The 16727-nt window shown below is 53.1% G+C and overlaps 3 protein-coding genes and 5 non-coding genes across 8 annotated transcripts; 5 read left to right on the top strand and 3 right to left on the bottom strand.

Annotated features, from left to right (window-relative positions):
* Positions 1-47: 47 nt before the first annotated feature.
* ATP5PD (ATP synthase peripheral stalk subunit d) lies at positions 48-2538 on the top strand. The gene is made up of 6 exons (XM_064728442.1): positions 48-119; positions 516-645; positions 1187-1283; positions 1778-1849; positions 2144-2206; positions 2324-2538. The coding sequence occupies exons 2-6, from the start codon at positions 524-526 to the stop codon at positions 2453-2455; spliced, it is 486 nt and encodes a 161-aa protein (XP_064584512.1). The 5' UTR covers positions 48-119; positions 516-523; the 3' UTR covers positions 2456-2538.
* Positions 2539-3513: 975 nt separating this feature from the next.
* On the bottom strand, positions 3514-11114 carry LOC135455555 (5-hydroxytryptamine receptor 3A-like). Its single transcript, XM_064728884.1, has 10 exons — positions 10992-11114; positions 10033-10105; positions 6981-7141; positions 6506-6550; positions 6302-6411; positions 5511-5677; positions 4589-4752; positions 4227-4437; positions 3889-4008; positions 3514-3734 (listed from the first exon to the last, which is right to left on the bottom strand). Exons 1-10 carry the CDS (start codon positions 11112-11114, stop codon positions 3514-3516), a joined length of 1395 nt encoding a protein of 464 aa, XP_064584954.1.
* Positions 8417-8489, top strand: TRNAR-UCG (transfer RNA arginine (anticodon UCG)). The gene has a single exon. It is a non-coding gene; the product is annotated as a tRNA-Arg (tRNA).
* Positions 8726-8798, top strand: TRNAR-CCU (transfer RNA arginine (anticodon CCU)). Its single transcript has one exon. It is a non-coding gene; the product is annotated as a tRNA-Arg (tRNA).
* Positions 10297-10369, top strand: TRNAR-UCG (transfer RNA arginine (anticodon UCG)). Its single transcript has one exon. It is a non-coding gene; the product is annotated as a tRNA-Arg (tRNA).
* A 205-nt stretch (positions 11115-11319) lies between the features above and the next one.
* TRNAR-CCU (transfer RNA arginine (anticodon CCU)) lies at positions 11320-11392 on the top strand. Its single transcript has one exon. It is a non-coding gene; the product is annotated as a tRNA-Arg (tRNA).
* Positions 11393-12350: 958 nt separating this feature from the next.
* TRNAR-UCU (transfer RNA arginine (anticodon UCU)) lies at positions 12351-12423 on the bottom strand. The gene has a single exon. It is a non-coding gene; the product is annotated as a tRNA-Arg (tRNA).
* Positions 12424-13054: 631 nt separating this feature from the next.
* Positions 13055-15324, bottom strand: MRPL58 (mitochondrial ribosomal protein L58). Its single transcript, XM_064728520.1, has 6 exons — positions 15139-15324; positions 14773-14809; positions 14595-14654; positions 13836-13918; positions 13567-13736; positions 13055-13290 (listed from the first exon to the last, which is right to left on the bottom strand). The coding sequence occupies exons 1-6, from the start codon at positions 15301-15303 to the stop codon at positions 13206-13208; spliced, it is 600 nt and encodes a 199-aa protein (XP_064584590.1). The 5' UTR covers positions 15304-15324; the 3' UTR covers positions 13055-13205.
* Positions 15325-16727: the final 1403 nt, after the last annotated feature.

Raw genomic sequence — 16727 nt, 5'->3', positions numbered from 1 at the left:
TTCCGGCCCGCGCCGCTTCCGGGGATGATGACTTCCGGTGAGTTCGCGTTCTGATTGGGCGGCGGGAGCCGAGGGGGCGGTACTTCCCGCGGCGGGGACGGCGGTGTCGGTCAGTGAAGGTGAGAGCGGGGCCGGGGCGCGGGAGCGGGAAAGGGGAGCCGGGCGGGGGATCTGGAGTCCCGAGGGTGGGGGACAGGACAGGCTGGGGACGTGCTCGGTGTTGGGAGGCCGGTGGGGGCGGACGGGGGCCAGCGTGAGGTCGCGGCGAGGCTCAGGAGCGACCCCTGTGTCCGGATCCCCGTGCCCCGATCCCCAGTGCCCACACTCTTTCCCTGCCCCGATCCCCAGTGCCCGCTTTCCCTCCGTGCCCCGATCCCCAGTGTCCCCGTTCCGTGTCCCCGGCCCCGTGTCCCGCCCCATCCCGCCCCTCATGCCGCGCTCCCGACCCGATCCGCGCTCCCCAGCCGCGCCCCGCGGTCCCCGCCCGCCGTGACCCACCGGTGTGTCCGGGCCAGGCGGAGCCATGGCGGGACGCAGGGCTGCCCTGAAGGCCGTGGACTGGGCGGCGTTCGCCGAGCGGGTGCCGCCGAGCCAGCGAGCCATGTTCAACGCGCTGAAGACCCGCAACGATGCGCTGACGGCCCGGTGAGTGCCCGCTCACAGCCCGCTGCGAGTGCCGCTGTCTGTCTGTCTGGCTGTCTGTCTGTCCCTCTGCGGTCCCGCAGGAGTGGCCTCGCAGGTATTAAAGCGGGTCACCTTGAGGCAGCTGGTGGCTTTTTTTGGCAAATCACCTTTAGTTAATCTTCCCCAGAGTAAACCCGTAGCTGCAGCTCTGTGAGCGCACCTTGCTTTGGCACGAGCCTTGTCACTGTTAAATGCTCTACAAATTCATCTTGGTTCTCAAATCCTATAGCATCCTCTGCCTGATGCAAGTGCTGGCTGGTGCAGGGAGTCCTGCTGGTTGCCTCTGGCTCAGTGTTGTGGAGCAGCCTCGTCCTTCCTTAAGGGCTGCACCCAGAGGGGCTGAGTGAAGCTCAGCTGCAGGCTGAGCTCTGCCTGGCTGTTCCAGGGGCACAGGGATTTGCAGAAATGGCTTGTTTCAAACTGGAGAGCAGCTAAACTGAGCACAGCAGGCTGTGCTGGTGCTCAGGCTGCTGCTCATGTCTGCTGTGCTTCATCCTTTCAGGTTGGCTGCGCTGCCAGAGAAGCCCCCGGCCATCGACTGGGCTTTCTACAAAGCTCATGTTGCCAAGGCTGGAATGGTGGATGAGTTCCAGAAGAAGGTCAGTCTCCTTGCCAGCTGGGTATTGCTCCTTGGAGTTTAATTGGGGCACTAAGAGGAAAACACTGGGATCAGCAGAGGAGCTTGGTTGTGTCACTGTGGAAATTTGCCTCCCAGGACTGGAGGCACCCACTGAGCTCAGATGGGGCTGAGAGCTTTGTGTGGGGCAGTAACTCTGTCATGGGTCAGTCTGTGGTGTGGGACCTTCCAGCTTCCTTCCAGTGCTGTGGGGAACGGGTGGTGTGTGTGTCCTGGGGGTGGTGGGCAGGACAGAGGAGATGCCTGGAAGCTCCTGGGTGAGCAAGTGCTGCTTGGGAGGGACAGGGGACAGCTGCACTGATCACTTTTGGCTCATTAATGTACATGGTTGTAAACAAATCCTAGGAAGACAGGAGGGAATGCTCCCCTGCTGCTAGGGAACGTGACCTCGATGTGAAGGATTATTTCAGTCAAACAAACCTTAAAAATATTAAAAATATGTCTTTCAACTTACAGTTCAGTGCACTGAAGGTTCCAGAGCCAGTGGATACACAAACTGCCAAGATTGATGCCCAGGAGAAGGAAGCTGTAAGTGAACCACTCCCTGCTGGGGCTGTCCCTGCCTTCTGTGGGGGTGGGAAGGGGTGAGAGGGAGGGGATGTTCTGGATGTGCCCCTGCACACACGTGCCTGGCTTTCCGAGCAAGGGATCCCTGCCCAGGGCAGGCTTTGGCTGGTTGGGGTCTGCTGGAGATTGCATCAGTTTCCCAGTGTACCAGTGATGGATTTTACTGCCAGCTGAAAGCCTGGGGGTGTGTGCAGGGTCACTCTGGGGCAGTGTGTTTGCCATAACCACTGTGCCCACATTCTCTGCTCTCCCCAGGCCAAGAGCACTGCTGAGTACATCGAGGCTTCCAAGGCGCGCATCGCGCAGTACGAGCAGGAGGTGAGGCTGCCCCTGCTTGGGGAGCGTGGTCTGGGGCACACCCTGCTCTCCTGGCTGTGCCTTGCTCCTTCCTGCTGACCTCTGACTTGTGATTATTGTCTCTCCCTGCTTCCACAGCTCCAGAAGCTCCAGAACATGATTCCCTTTGAACAGATGACCTTTGAAGACTTGAGTGATGCCTTCCCTGAAACCAAACTGGACAAGCAGAAATATCCATACTGGCCCCACAAGCCAATTGCTGATCTGTAAACTGGGAGCAGTTCAGGGAGCAGTTTAATGACTGTCAGACTCCATGATCTTATAAATAAAGAGCTTTCTCTGTCTGTGGCTTAGATCTTCGACATAAATTCTGAGTAATACAGACGTGGAACAATACAGTAACTTGCAAACATTCCACTTTTTCTGGATTTTGTGTTTTCTACCCACGAGCTTGTTTTGGTAGCAGGACCAAGCTCCCTGTCCTGCTGATCAAACTGAACCCTGTGAAATGCAAATGAACCTCCAATCCCTCTCTGTTGCCACAAGGGGCAGGGGATGGAGTTCTGCCCTTGCAGGCAGACACTTGCTCAGAAGTTGACCGTGTGTAGCCCTTTGACATGCTGGAGTGTGTTTGGCAGTGATTTGTGTGTGTCTGGAGTGTCTCAGGGCTTCTACAGCCACAGGTCTGGGCCTGTTTTCTGGGCTGATTGTGATTGTTTAGGAAAAGCCAATTCCAAGAGGAGGTGAAGAAGTATTGGTGTGTTCAGATGCACATAAAAAATTATTTTTTTTTTTTTTTTTAAAAACAATCATGGTGCTCCTTTTCTCTTTGCCCTGGATTTCTGAATGGTGCTGATCTCACTGGAACTCACAGAAACAATAGTAAAGACTTGCACTGTTTTATTTAATAATGTGAGGTGGAATTCTTAAAACACCTCCCCTCAAGATGGAAGGTGTTTAATCAGGATGGCTGATTGCCTTCTCTCATCTAAGAGAAGGCAATCAGCTCCTTTTCTTTTTGGTCATGTTGGAGGTCAGAATGACAGATAGGTAGAATGAAGGTGTTATCCCCAGATTTTACAACTATTTTATTCAAATACCTTAGTAGCTCACAGAATACTTCAAGAACATCTGCAGTTCTACTGAACCAGAGTACAAAGCACTACACATGCAGATCTTGGGTCCTGTGGCTTTGGATTTTAATTTAATTTTATTTTATTCAGGCAACTGAACTGCAGCTCTATGAATTGACCAGGAACAAATGACAGCAGGGAGTCAGAAGCAACACGGTAGAGAACAGCTGAGCTGGCACTGGGCAGAGCTGATCTTCAGCTGCTCCATTTTACAAAAATCACAGCAAAAAAGAACAGGGACAGGAAGAGGTGGCTGAAGAGAAGCACCTTCTCCAGAACTGGAAGAAACTGATCCAGCTCCTGCAGCTGCCAGAGGCGCTTGGTGGGCTGCCCTTGGGCCTTCCTGGGAGGGTGCAGCAGCCGGGGGCCCCCCTTGGCCAGATTGTCTGGGGGTGCCTTGGGCAGCTGGTGTGGGTCTGCAGGAGCAAGGGCAGGGTCAGCCCTGTGGGCCACCATGGCTCACCCTGCCTGGGGCACAGTTTGTCCCTGAGGAAACCCACCCTGGCTCCACCCAACATGCAGGAGAATGCCCCAAACCTCCTCTCTTGGAGGGGTTCTGGGCTGTTTTACCTTGCTGGGAGCTCCTGAGGACCTTGTCCAAGCGCCCGGATTTGCGCTGCTGGTACAACAGGAAGAAGGTGTCCAACACAGCCATGATCATGAGCAGGAAGGTGCCCAGGAAAAACACCACTGCAGAGCAACAGCAAAACAGAGAAAGCTCTGGGGAATTGGCATTTTCTTACATTCCATTGCCTGGTGGGGAACAGGGAAAGCCTAACTCCAGCAACCTAAACAAGCTTAGCTGTTCATGACTTCAGTGTTCATGAATGTGTCTATCAACACCCAAAACCTCCCCTTAGGGCTGGTACCTGGGTGAAAATCGGGGTTTATTTGATAAAGGTGGGTACCTATGATGGGTGGTTTGTTGGAGGAAGTTGGGAGGCTGTTGTTGAGAATCACAGCCAGCATGGAGCTGCCGAGGATGATGGCAATCTGGAAGTTGATTTTCTCCTCGAGAGAGCTGGGACCAAACAGCACAGCCATGTCCAGCAAGTACAGGGCACACGTTGGGAGGATCAAGTTCAGAATGTAGAGAGTGGGTCGTCTATCCATGGAAATCTGTTGAGGAAGATGAGCAAAATTTGATGAGCAGGAGATGACTCAATGTGTTGACAAATGCTGGTCCCCTAATGTAAAAAATTGTCCTGTTTTATACTGGGGGTTTTTTGGTGCCAAATAAGTGCAATATAATATGGAAGTGTTGCCATACCACATAGGTGACCACAGAAAATCCTTTGTCATCCATCATTTCCGTGAATTCCATGATGCTCACGTTGGTAAACTTCCATTCTCCATCAGTCAGGATTAAGCTCTTGCTGTCTCTTATGATCTCAGCTGGTGTCCGTCTCGTCTTCATGACAAAGTCTGTTACTGCTTGGGCAGGAGGCAGAGGGGGAGGGAAGTTGAAGAATTCAGGAATTTATTAGAGGTCAGTTATTCCTCTCCCTTTCCCACCCAGCTGAGGGTGTATGCAGACAGGAAGGGGGAAGGTTTCATGCACTGCTCAGGTTTCTCAGCCCATGAGGGAGAAATTAAAAAGGTCTCTGTGAAGAGGCTTCACTGGACCTCTGGGAATGTGGATCAGAGGGAAAACATCTGTTGAATTAGGGCAATTGTCCTTTGTGGATGGGACTGGGGAGATTTTGTGGCACCTCTGCTTATATTTCAGCCCTCCCTGTAGGGATGAACTCTAACTGCAGTTTGAATCCCTGAAACTGTCCTTTTAATGGTTGCATTTGATTCCCTTGGAAATCTTTTCCAACCTTAGAATTCTATTATTAATTTCCTCCCATTTCTGTGGCTTTCAGGTGTGTTTAAAGATCAGTCCTGCAAAATTCTATGTGAACAAGTGGCAGTTTTGCAGGAAGCCTCCTGGTCTCGGGTCTCTTGGTTTGTAGAAACCAGTCCTGGGAGGGGCTTGCCACAGAACGTCTGGATTGCTCCAGAGATGTTGCTGGGAAATGTGCCAGGACAGAATGGCAGCATTTTAACTCCTTTTCCCTGGTCTCATATGACCTCAACCTGAGCATGAGGGGCTGCTCAGGAGCCCAGGAGTTCCCAGGGCCCATTTCATCCAGCCCTCCTCCTCCAAATGCAGCCCAGAGGTGGTCAAGCTCAGCCTGCAGCTGTACCTGGGTAGAGGAATGAAGCTATGCTCAGGTTGCACATCTGGGTGTCGAAGGGGAACTTGAAGATCACCAAACTGCACGTGAGGGTGGCCTGGTAGGCCCGGGTGGAGTTGAAGGTGCCGTTGTGCATGAGCTCCACATAATTCAGCTCTGGGTCCTGCCCGTTCACTCTGCAGGGAACAGACAGGGAGAGTAACTGAGCCTGAGATGCTGCCTGTGCCTCAGCCCCATAAAACCAGGATGTGAACACCCTGTTGGGGGGCTCTGAGCCATCACCCAGCCGTGGGATGCAGCAGGAAGAGAGGAAACCAGGTCTGGGAGAAGGGTTCTGAGCCCTTTGGGATCAAGGTCTGCTGTAGCTCTGCACCTCCTGAGCATCTCCTGCCTCTCTGTCCTCTGTTCCTAGCTCTGCCTCCCACTCCTCTCTCGCTCTGGAGAGCTGGTGGGGGTGCCCATCCCTCTGTCAGACCCTCAGTGCTCTGCCCTGTATCTCTCCACACACTACCAAAGGTCACTTTATTCCACAGCAGTGCTGGTTTCTGCTGCTCCCTCGGTTTTAGCTGCAGCCCAGATAGGAAATTTCAGGAGCTGTTACAGTATTACAGAGCCACTAAGTGCTTTGTATAAACTGTGGTCATCACCATTAATCTAAATTAGGAGGCTCTCGGTTACAGAGAGCTCAAGGGAACAACTTTTAGCCATCTGAATTTATCCCATTTCCTATAATACAACCAACAGTTTGCATCCTCTGTATTTCTGTGAAGCCAGTGGATAAAAATGAGAGGGGGACGTACCGCTCCAAGATGAAGATGGGGGGCGACCAATACGTGTCCAAGGGCAGAACAATTTCAGAGATGTTACAGAAATCCCAGGGGTCCCAGGTTGCAAAAGGGTTCTGCCATTCCTGAGGGAAGAAGTTGCAGGAGAGAGATGAGCTCTGGGCTGGGCACCAGACTTTGTGTTGGGCAGCAGGAGAGAAATGCTCTTGAGGGACCTACCAGGTTCAGGACGAAGTAAAAACTGACTGTCTGCAGCTTTTCCACCTGGAGAAACAAAGATGTTTAGCTGATTTTCTGAGATGTATCCAATGCAGAAGCTCTTCCCTGAGCACAGACTGCAGTAATGGGGCTTGGGAAGAGAGCTCATGGCTCTTGGTCCTACGGCTGAAGGGTGGGAGCACAAAGTGCAATGGTTAGGGAAAATAATAGATTATTGCTAACATTTCCATGGCAGTGTCCTGCAAATGCACTGCAGGGTGTTTGGAGCCTCCTACTAAGCAGGCTGCTTGTCTGGATGTGACTTCTGGAAGGAATGAGAGAAAATACTCCAAATCTTCCAAAAGTGCTTTCCAACAGCAGAAAGCTAAGTGGAGGGGGCTGATTCTCACCCCTGTGGACATACTGTCAGAAGACTCAAACCCTGGTCTAGTAATAGCCCAGTTTCCTGTTGTAAAAACTCATTTTGGGTCCTTACCACAGAGAGAATTGACACCAGAAAGAAATCCACCTTCACTTCCACAGGCTCCTTCGGGTTTATCTTGGGCAGGATGTACGTGTACAGCTTGTCATGAGAGGAGATGTTCAGGTAGTCAACAATGTCATAGTAGGTGCAGAGGTACTTTGGGGCAGCCCCTGCTGGAAAGAAAATCCCATTTGAAACACAAAAACATCAGGCAACCTATGAGGATGCATCAAAAAAGAAAGGGTGTGGAGCTGTGGGTGTGAAAAACATCATTAACACACAAAAATCCCTTCTCACACAGATGAGAACAGAACTCCTTGAAGGTTTTCAATCCCCCTTGCACTTACCTGTCCCAAGAGAAAAGGTGAGGATGGCTACAAAAACTCCCTGCATCATCTCCTGCTTCCAAATAAGGAGGAGAGTGGTGCCGTGAGTCTTATGAGCCGGTCCAGGACACGTCATTTGTTATGTGGAAGTTGATTTGATATTTGTTAATGAGGGATGGATTTTTGTAAATACATTTTATCTGTTAGGGGGAAGAATTTGCTAATGGTTTGATGCACTCAGCTGGCTCTTGGGAGTAGCCTTTAGTTGTGGTCAGGGACAAAGAAGGTCATTAAAAAAAAGAATCCAACAATTTGAGGGAGAGGAAAAGAAAGGGCCCATCCCCACAAAGAAAAGGCAAAGAGGCAGAGCTACTCAGTAGCAAATTTAGTCTCATTTACAGGGCTGAGGGTTTGCTGCAACCCCAGTGGAAAGGATCAGGGATCAGTGGTTGTGTGCCTGAGGGCTGTGGGGGAGGCTGCTCCTCTTGGAGCCCTGTCCTGCTTTCCAGTAGACCACACTGTGTCATTTCCCACCGAGCCCTCCATGCACCCATGGATTTTCTGCTTCTGCCTCCTTGCTGATCTCCTATGCTCCTTGTGTTCTTTTCTGAGTCCTCACAGTTAAGATGAAGGGCTCAGAGACTTCTGGGGGTTTTTTTTATGTGTCTGTGTATTCCTCTGCTGCCCTCCTCTCCATCTCTGCCTTGTTTTTTTTCTGCTGTCATCCCAGTGATCCTTGTGGGTCTCTTCCAACCCAGGATATTCCATGATTCTGTGATCCTGTAAATGGCTCCAGGGCAGCAATTGCAGTCAGCAAGTCCCACACTTGATTCCCCCTCTGGCAGCAGAATTCCCTATGGCAGCGGATGGTCCCTCCCAGCCGTGTCCCCTGCCATGTTCCCTGTCCCCCATGGCCTCTCATGTCCCTGCCATCCCCCCTGTCCCCCCCGCATGCCCGTGTCCCCTTGTCCCCCGGCGTGTATTTCCCCGGTGTGTCCCCCGGTGTGTCCCCGGTGTGTATTTTCCCGGTGCCGTGTCCCGGCGCGATCTCCGCCGGGGGCTCCGGCGGGGCGCGGGGCGATGCCGGGGGTTGGCAGCATCACTGGGGGCCTCCAGTGCAGTGACCGCGTGGCCTAATGGATAAGGCGTCTGACTTCGGATCAGAAGATTGAGGGTTCGAGTCCCTTCGTGGTCGGCCTTTTTTCCCCCCTTCCGCCCTCCTCTTTTAAATAATCTTTTTCCCGTTTCTCTGCTCGCATCTCTGCCCCTCGTTGGGCGGTGGGTACACGCGAGCCCGGGCTGGTTGCGGCGCAGCCGGAGCGGTCCCGGCCCAACCCCGCGGTGCCCCCGGCCCGGCCCGAGGGTCCCTGGGCCGCCCCCTCAGCGCGGGGTCGGGGCCGTTCCCGCGGGCCGGGGCGCGCGCCCTGCGCAGCCCCAGTGGCCTAATGGATAAGGCACTGGCCTCCTAAGCCAGGGATTGTGGGTTCGAGTCCCACCTGGGGTGAGCTCTTCGTTTTGTCCCTGCTAGCCCCGTTTCCTTTCAGCGCCGTCGCGTCTCCTCCTCCCCCTGCGGCCGCTGGCTGTTGCTGCTTGGTGGGAAGATATTCCCCAACGCCCTGCCCGAGCACGGCCCTGGGCACGGAGCCTGATGTGGGGAAAGACCAAAGAGCGAGGTCGGGGTGGTCCATGATGTGTTTTGGGACAGCGAAGTCCCCGTGGCAGCTCCGGGCTCTCTCCATGGGCCGGGAGCCGCTGCTGAAGGGATGCTGTGACTGTCTGCTCCCGGCCAGTGGCCCCTGTTTAGATTTCACAGAAAAGGGAAACAACGAGGAGCTGCTACAAACTGCCCCAGGCTTGGGTGCAAAAATGGATGCTTTGTGCGATAAGTTGTGTGGTCCCAGAGCTCAGGTGAGGCTGTGATCAAGGGCACAACAACCAGCTTTGCTTTGAGACCTGAGGATGAAAGGCTGATTTTTGGAGGGATTAGCGAAAGGATGGCTCTGGCCAGGTCATGGATATCCTTCAAGGTGTCCCAGAAGGCACCAAAGCAGAGCAGTTGCAGTTTTTTAATTACTTTTGTCTGGGCAGAGCTGGGTTTTTCTTGAATTTCAGCTGCATTTTCCCTTGTTTTTAGGGAATTTCAGCTACATTTTTCTCTCCTTCCTGTATAATCAGCTGCACCCGAGCCCCAGCAAAAATCCCATTGATGCTGGTTCATGTCCACCTTGTGTGGGGAGCCTCTTCCCGGAGCAGGACAAGCTGGGATGTCGGGAATCTTTACTCCACCAGAAACCACGTCTGCCTGAGGGGCTGGGCAGGGGGGTCACAGCCCTCGGCTGTGCTGCCCTGGGACCAAAGTCCTCCCTGTATGTGCCTTTGGGATAATGCCCTCTCAGATTCGTGGCATTAAAAATCTGCCTGGAGGGTCTTTTCCTGTGGAGTTAATGCATATTAAAGGCAGCTGTGGTGAGGGTGATGCCACACCAGTAAAACACAAAGTGAAGTTTCTTTTTAAGTTGTTTTTCTCTTTTAGATGTGGGAAGCTCTACTGCTTGGAAAGCAACGAACCTACCCAAGCCCTGGGCACTGATCACCAATTAAAATACCTTCCTGGGATGGGCTTCGGGAAACGTTTTCGGGATTAGATGAGAAACGCAGGTTTTGGGGAGAGTGGCTGCAGCAGGAGCACAACAACAGGGGGTTAATGACACCCGTGGTGTTTTTTCCAGTATTGTTACAGCGTTCTGCTCTAGTGGTGCCTGTCACTGGTGGCACTGTCACTGTGACCGTCACATCGACAGTGACAGTGGCCTGTTGGCACACGGGGTCGCAGAGGAGAGGGGGCGTCCATCAGCAGGGGTGGGTCGGGAGAGCCAGCCACGCTTCCAGGAGCGATGGAGAGTGGGGGATGCCCTGGGTGAATGTGGGGGATGCCCAGGGGGTGTCGGGGGTACCCAGGGAGCCCCCAGCGCGTGACACTGGTGGAGACCCTTTCTCTCGGTGACCACGTGGCCTAATGGATAAGGCGTCTGACTTCGGATCAGAAGATTGAGGGTTCGAGTCCCTTCGGGGTTGTTTTAAAGCCACGGGATGTACTGGACACATAATTCAATTTCCCGGCGGGGGTTTTTGCGCGGCTGGCCGGCGTGGGGATTTAGCTGGCCAAAGCGCCACAAAATGTGCCTGAAGAACAGCCAGATTAAACTGATACAAAGTGAGATTTTCGCCACGAATACTACCAATGAGGGGGAATTTATACCCCTTCGGGGCTTGGAACGGGCGGCGAGTGAGGTCTGATCACACTTCGAGCCGGTTCTTGTGGAAATGAAAGGGCTGAGACGAGGTAGGCTGTTTTCTCGTACTGCTAGAAGAGTTAATGGGGGATTCGGGTGAAAATCACCAGTTTGGTGTGTTTCGGTGGGGAATATCAACCCGCAAGGGCTGAAATGAGATAGGCTGTTTTCTCGTACTGCTAGGAGGGTTAATGGCGGGCTCGGGTGAGACTCATCAATTTGCTGTGTTACGGTGGGAAATCTTAACCCACTGTCCACCCCTGTGAGTGCGGGAAGCCAACCTCAGTAGTAGGTGTTTAAACCTTTAGTAACTCAGCCGGGACTCGAACCCGGAATCTCTGTTTTAGGGAAACGTCTCTTCCGCAACCACCGCTTTGTCCACTCGGCCACGGCAGCTGCCTCACGCCCGTCTCCCCGCGCTGTCTCCGCGGGGTCTGGGGCGGGTTCGGGGCTTCACCGCGCCCCAGGCCGGCCCCGCCAGCTCCCGGGGGCCGAGGGCGCTGCGCGGGGATCTCGTCCCGCCACATCCCCGCCTCGCGGTGGCGTTCCTGAGCCGCGCCGGGAGCTGCGGGAGATGGGGGGGGCGGGGAGCGGGGCCTCGCTGTGGGGACTGCTCGGGCCGGGGTGATCTCGGTAATCCCGAGCGGAACCCCCGTCCCCACCCACGGCAGCCGCACGCCCGCCTGGCCAGCAGAGAGTTAAGTGACGGCACCCAGAAGACGCTGTTGTCCGGCCCCAGTGGCCTAATGGATAAGGCACTGGCCTCCTAAGCCAGGGATTGTGGGTTCGAGTCCCATCTGGGGTGACTCTTTTCGCTGCGGCGGGGCCGGGGCTGTCCCGCGGAAACTCCGCATCCCTCGGTTCACCGCGGGGGGAACGCGATGCGCCCTTCCCGCAGCCACGGGCGGGTTCCCTGCTCTTTGTCCTGCCCCTCGGCATCGCTCCGACATTTTTCGTGGTGTTAAACCAGACGCTACCTCCCACTCTGCTTTTAATCCCTGAAATTCCCGGCTCCTCCACGCCCCGGTGTCACCTGCTCGTCCAGAGCTTTATGTCTTTGTTTGAACCAAAGTGTTTCAAATCGGTGGGAAAAGAGCCCCAAGCAGCGGGTGATCGTGGCTGCGAGGTCTCCGGAGATGGGGAGGCTGGGCTGAGGCTGGTGCTGTCCTGGATGGTGATGGTGGGAGGACGTTCAGTGTCACAAAAACATCGGAGTCAGCGACATCCCCGTGTTTGCAAAGGGAGGGCACAGCACGGAGCTTCAGACACTGCACCTGTGAGAGGGGCGCTGGCAGGGACCCCTCCCACGCTCAGGGAAGAAGGGGATTCACCATCCCTGGGAGCGCTCAAACCGGGTCTGGATGTGGTATGTGGGGACATGGTTTGATGGTGAAACTGGCAGTACTGGGTTGGACTTGATAAATCTTAAAAGTTCTTTCCACCCTGAATGATTCCGTGATCCCTTGCAGAAAAGCTTTGCAGTGGGGGAAACTGTGAGATGAGATGAAGTGTGAAATGCTCGTGGTGCTGAGCAGGAGTGCAGAGACCAGGGCAGGCCTTTCTGGCGTGGCAGGATGCATTGGAGGGCTCCCTCATCCCCCCACCACTCCATTTTGGGGAGATTCTGGGCTTTGAATGCTGTTTGCAGATGGAAATATTCTGTTGGGAGGCAGAGTTGTGATACCTCCATGTGCCCCAAATTAACCTTAGGGATGACTTCACTCTCTTATTTGGGGTTTTCCTAAAACAGATTCACCTCTCCCCACCCCAGGTGGGACTCGAACCCACAATCCCTGACTTAGAAGGCCAGTGCCTTATCCATTAGGCCACTGGGGCCCAGCAAAATGTCAAAAATGGGATAATTTTGATTTCTTTGAGCCTCACAGTAATTGCACCTGGCAGTGGTGAACACATCACACCACAGAGCTTCATTCTCCTTAAACAGGGTGCACTAAGGCACCTGGAGGATTCATCCAAAGGAGTATGGTGTCCCACCTCAAAGGCCAGAAGCCTCCTGCACTCACAGGGTGGGTTCTGTCTCCTTCTGTTGAGATTTCTGCCAAATTCCTGATGTGGCTTTAGCTTAACTAAATTATGTACTTTGGTTAGATAAAAATCAACAAAAGGAATAAAGATGAAAGGAAGGAAATAGAAGGAAAGAAACAGGGGATACTCTAAGGGATGGACTTGATGATCCTTGAGGTCTTTTCCGAACTTAATGCTTTAAGATTCTACTTTCTACGTAGATGTGTTGTTGAGACTGCTTTTACTCTTCCCTTTCTTTCCCCAAAAATCTAGAGTAGCTTTGTGTTCAGCAGAAGAGGGTGCTCTGATGGAGCAAAGGCTGCTTGAAGAACACAAAGAATGTTTAAAAACAGGAGTGGCTGACAAAAATCAGAAGTTTTAGGTCCTCTCAAATGTGAACAATAGTTATTCTGAAAAATTATTCACAAGCCATCACAGTGTATCACTGGCTACAAAAGAAGATGTTAAATATGTTTATTTACACTTTCAGGCTATTTTTATTCAATCCAGCTCATGAGTTTAGCATCATTAACAGCTGCCAACACCACTTCTTTAGGAAGATGGAATGCCAAGGGCTTGGATCTCTGCTGTTCTCAGTCGAAATCTGCCTTCCTGCTCTGTTTTATAGTTGAGTGTATTTTTTTCTGTCGTAGCCGTTCACGGTTCATTTTTTCCACCCTGAAACAAAATAAAAAAATCCCTCAGTGTACAAAGAAAGCATTTAAATATTCAGCTCTTGAGATCTGATGAGCCAACAAACATCCTCAGATAGAAAAGAAAAAACAAGTCCCTGTTCTGGGATTGTTAAGCAGTTAAAATCTAATGGATCAGTGATACTCCTTAAAAAAGGAGATTTAAAGGAGTATGACCTTTAAAATTGTGTAAAAATGCTACAAACTAAATTGTGCAACATGATAGCCCGAACCCAAATAAAGAGCATTTTAATGAAGATACCTCTCTATGAGTTTCTGTGCTGTCTCCTTAGACACCACCCTGGGTTTCTCGATGGCCTCCGTGACCATGGCCCGGATTTTCTCCAGACAAATCGCCAGATTCCTCATCTGGTAGCGACTCTCCTCCGAGGTCACAATCAGCTCACCAGCCCGGTTTATCTTATTCCTGTGCTGAGGGATGGGAAAACACAACGTGAGCACTGAAACCTCGCTGGAACTGCCACGTTCTGGCACTGAGACAGTGAAACCATGGAAGGGGAGGGTTGGTACCATCAGAGCTATTTTTTGTCTCACAGCTTCGGGAATCCAGTCGGCCGATGCCAGGTGGAACCGAACCTCTGCCTTGGAATTCACTGGGAGGAAAAACAGGGTCTTTGTTTCCGTGTCACAGCCTGCCTTCCTCAGATCTATGAGGCAATTCAGCCTGATCTCTGCTGGCTTTCAACATGGGATGATTCCATGATGAAATTCCTGAAAGGTCACAATTCTTTTCTTGCTGTATTTTTACACATCACACTGCAAGACAAACTTGTACCTGTCGTGGTATTTGCCTTTCTAGACATCACAGAATTTATTGCCAGCCGCTGCCTACCTCATTTTTAATGGCAGAACAGGCAGTATTTTAAGTTTATTTGAATTAAGCTGAGAATTTATTGCAGAGTGAACTTTCAGAAGTTATATTTGATCTATGGATATCATAGATAGATAGATATCATATCTATCCATAGATATCATATCTATGGATATCACAGATATCTATGGATATCATAGATAGACATGGTGTCCCTTGTGGCCTCTGTAGCAGGAATGATCCCTATAAGTGTTCTTAGGAGCATCTCATGTGTTATCTCTGGTCTCCAGCACTCTGAAGACTCAGAAGTTGTGTTAAAATGCAGGGTGATGACAATGAAAAATAAGTGTCCAGCAGCATTAAGATGCCGTTTAACCTGAAGTTCTCAATATTTTGCCACATGGTACAGAAAAACAACCGAAAATGGTGATTTTTCTAAGGGAGAAGCTGTTCCTCACCTTTATTAACGTTCTGCCCGCCGGGGCCGCTGCTCCGGCTGTAGGACACGGTCAGGCGAGCTGCAAGAGAGGGGCAGGGGCTGAGCCGGGACGGGGCCGAGCCGGGACGGGGCCGAGCTCGGAGCACGGACTCGGTGCCCGGCTCCCGGCACGGGTGTGCGGGGCGGGGGGCCCTCACCCATGGGGATGTCGAGGGCGGGCGGCTGCGGCTCCTCCTGGAAGAGACAACGGGGGCGGTGTCGGGAGATCCCGGGGGTCTGAGGGGATCCCGGGGTCCCTGCGGCCCCTCGGCTGACCGGACACCACCGGCGGCCCCGCCCACCGCCAGCGGCCCCGCCCACCTCAGCTCCTCCACGCTCCCACCACGGCCAAGGCAGCCCTAAAAAGCCCCGCCCCAATGTAACCACGCCCACCAAATTAACACCGCCCCTTCCTAAGACTCCGCCCACCCAATGAAATAAACCCGCCGGCAGCTGTCAATCAAAACTAAACCCCGCCCAGACGCCGTCCCTCGCCCTCTTCCTCTTTCCCCCGCCCCTCTGACCGTCGTGCGGGCGGCGGTTCCGTCCTGCTGCGGAGGGTACAGCTTGTCCAGGCTGTGGGAGCTCCGGTACTCGGTGCCGGCGGCGGGCCGCTGCGAGAACCGGGCGCACAGCAGCGCCAGCCCCGCCCGCGGCCGACACAGGCCCCGCAGCGTGTGCGCCGCCATGTTGGCCGCCGCGGTGCTCTCCCGCCCGGCGTCCCCACGGAAACGGCGGCTGCGCGCTGCGTTCCGGGGCGGGGCGGAGGGAGCGAGGGCGCGATTTAGGGGGATAAAGGGACTCTTTTGGGGCTGTGGGATGGAGCTTGAGCGTGTGGTGTCCGTGCTGGGGGTCTGTGGGGCGGGGAGGGGTCTGCAGCACTAATGGGGGGTGTCCTGGGGGCACCGCGGGGCCGTGAGGGAGGTCAGGGGTGGCTGTGGGGTCTGTGCGCCCCAGACCTGCGCGGTGGCCAGTGCTGAAAATGAAAATACATCCCGCTTTTTAATGTTTTGTGTCATTTTTGCACCTGGAGTGCTTCAGTTTTCACATTTTTATCCTCTCAAGAGCGCTAAAGAGTTACATACAAACACACATATATATATATACACAATTATTTCATTGAATGCTGACATAGCAGCGGTGGATGTAGGATGCAGGGGAGTGAAGCAGTTGTGGAAATCCTTCAGCTTTTGCTCTCGTTGGAGCTGCCAGGCTGGCTTGGCAAGAAGGGTTTGTGTTCCAGAGGGGCAGGGATTGCTATTCCTGGCAGCAGGAAAATGCATAGGCAGGGATAGGCTGTCATTTGCTCTGGTGTTTTGACAGGAGCTGACAGTCTCGTATTTAAAACTGTGGATGAAGCCAAAATGGGCGTTCAGAAGCCGATGCAGACTGTGTGACTGATCTGAGCTGAGTTCCATCCGGATAATGCGTTTAAAGTCAGGGAACTCAGTCCTCTGGAGGGAGCAAGTCCTGGACATGGATGGTTCTCTGCCCTGGCTGCAGCTGAGCAGCTCAGGGCCACAGAGGGCTCCTCACTTCGCTTTAATTGAACTTCAAAATCCTGGAGTTCTGCTCCACTGCCCTTGTCCAAACTCAGCTGGAAACAAAATGCTTGAAGGAAAAAACCCAGAGCTGTCAGAGGCAAACTGTGCCATCTGGTGACCTTAATTTCTAACAGGGAACAGGTAAATATTTGTGATTTGTAGCCAGAGGGATGGGTACAATACACAAGGCAGGATGACTCATTTACCAGCTGTTGTCAAACGTGTCTGCTGGTGGTTGTGCAGGAACACCCTCCAAGGACAGTGCCTCACAGGGGCTGGGAAAGGAGCTGGAAGGTCACACAGGTGAAGCCAGGCCAATCTAAAAGGACATTTTTTCTGGCTTTCCTTCATTCCCACTCTGGCCACAGAGCCTTGGTAAAAAGCTGAGTGATCTCTGCTTGGGTGGTTGGAAACTGCTCTCCCTGTCAGGCAGGGCCTGGGATGGCAAGGTCTGACTTTGGTGTGAGCCAAGAGAGCCAAACCTTTGGCATTCCTGCTGGAAAAATGAACTGCTTTGTCCCTGGTCCTGGCTGAGGAAGCCACCTCAGCCCCTTGGTGGTCACTGGAGA

Source organism: Zonotrichia leucophrys, chromosome 18 (genome assembly GCF_028769735.1).
Source record: "Zonotrichia leucophrys gambelii isolate GWCS_2022_RI chromosome 18, RI_Zleu_2.0, whole genome shotgun sequence".
NCBI classification, from domain to species: domain Eukaryota; kingdom Metazoa; phylum Chordata; class Aves; order Passeriformes; family Passerellidae; genus Zonotrichia; species Zonotrichia leucophrys.
Note: the sequence above shows the minus strand (reverse complement) of the source record. Positions and strands in the feature narration are given on the sequence as shown.

Excerpts from the sequence above, each read along its gene's own strand:
- LOC135455555 (XM_064728884.1), bottom strand. The coding sequence starts at position 11,114 with ATGTGGCGGGACGAGATCCCCGCGCAGCGCCCTCGGCCCCCGGGAGCT. Across the intron at positions 6,551-6,980 it reads TGGTGTCAATTCTCTCTGTG|GTGGAAAAGCTGCAGACAGT; the intron begins GTAAGGACCCAA and ends TTGTTTCTCCAG. Across the intron at positions 5,678-6,301 it reads CCCATCTTCATCTTGGAGCG|AGTGAACGGGCAGGACCCAG; the intron begins GTACGTCCCCCT and ends TGTTCCCTGCAG.
- ATP5PD (XM_064728442.1), top strand. The coding sequence starts at position 524 with ATGGCGGGACGCAGGGCTGCCCTGAAGGCCGTGGACTGGGCGGCGTTC. Across the intron at positions 1,850-2,143 it reads ATGCCCAGGAGAAGGAAGCT|GCCAAGAGCACTGCTGAGTA; the intron begins GTAAGTGAACCA and ends TGCTCTCCCCAG. Across the intron at positions 2,207-2,323 it reads TCGCGCAGTACGAGCAGGAG|CTCCAGAAGCTCCAGAACAT; the intron begins GTGAGGCTGCCC and ends CTGCTTCCACAG.
- MRPL58 (XM_064728520.1), bottom strand. The coding sequence starts at position 15,303 with ATGGCGGCGCACACGCTGCGGGGCCTGTGTCGGCCGCGGGCGGGGCTG. Across the intron at positions 14,810-15,138 it reads GAACCGCCGCCCGCACGACG|GAGGAGCCGCAGCCGCCCGC; the intron begins GTCAGAGGGGCG and ends TGTCTCTTCCAG. Across the intron at positions 14,655-14,772 it reads CGCCCTCGACATCCCCATGG|CTCGCCTGACCGTGTCCTAC; the intron begins GTGAGGGCCCCC and ends CCTCTCTTGCAG.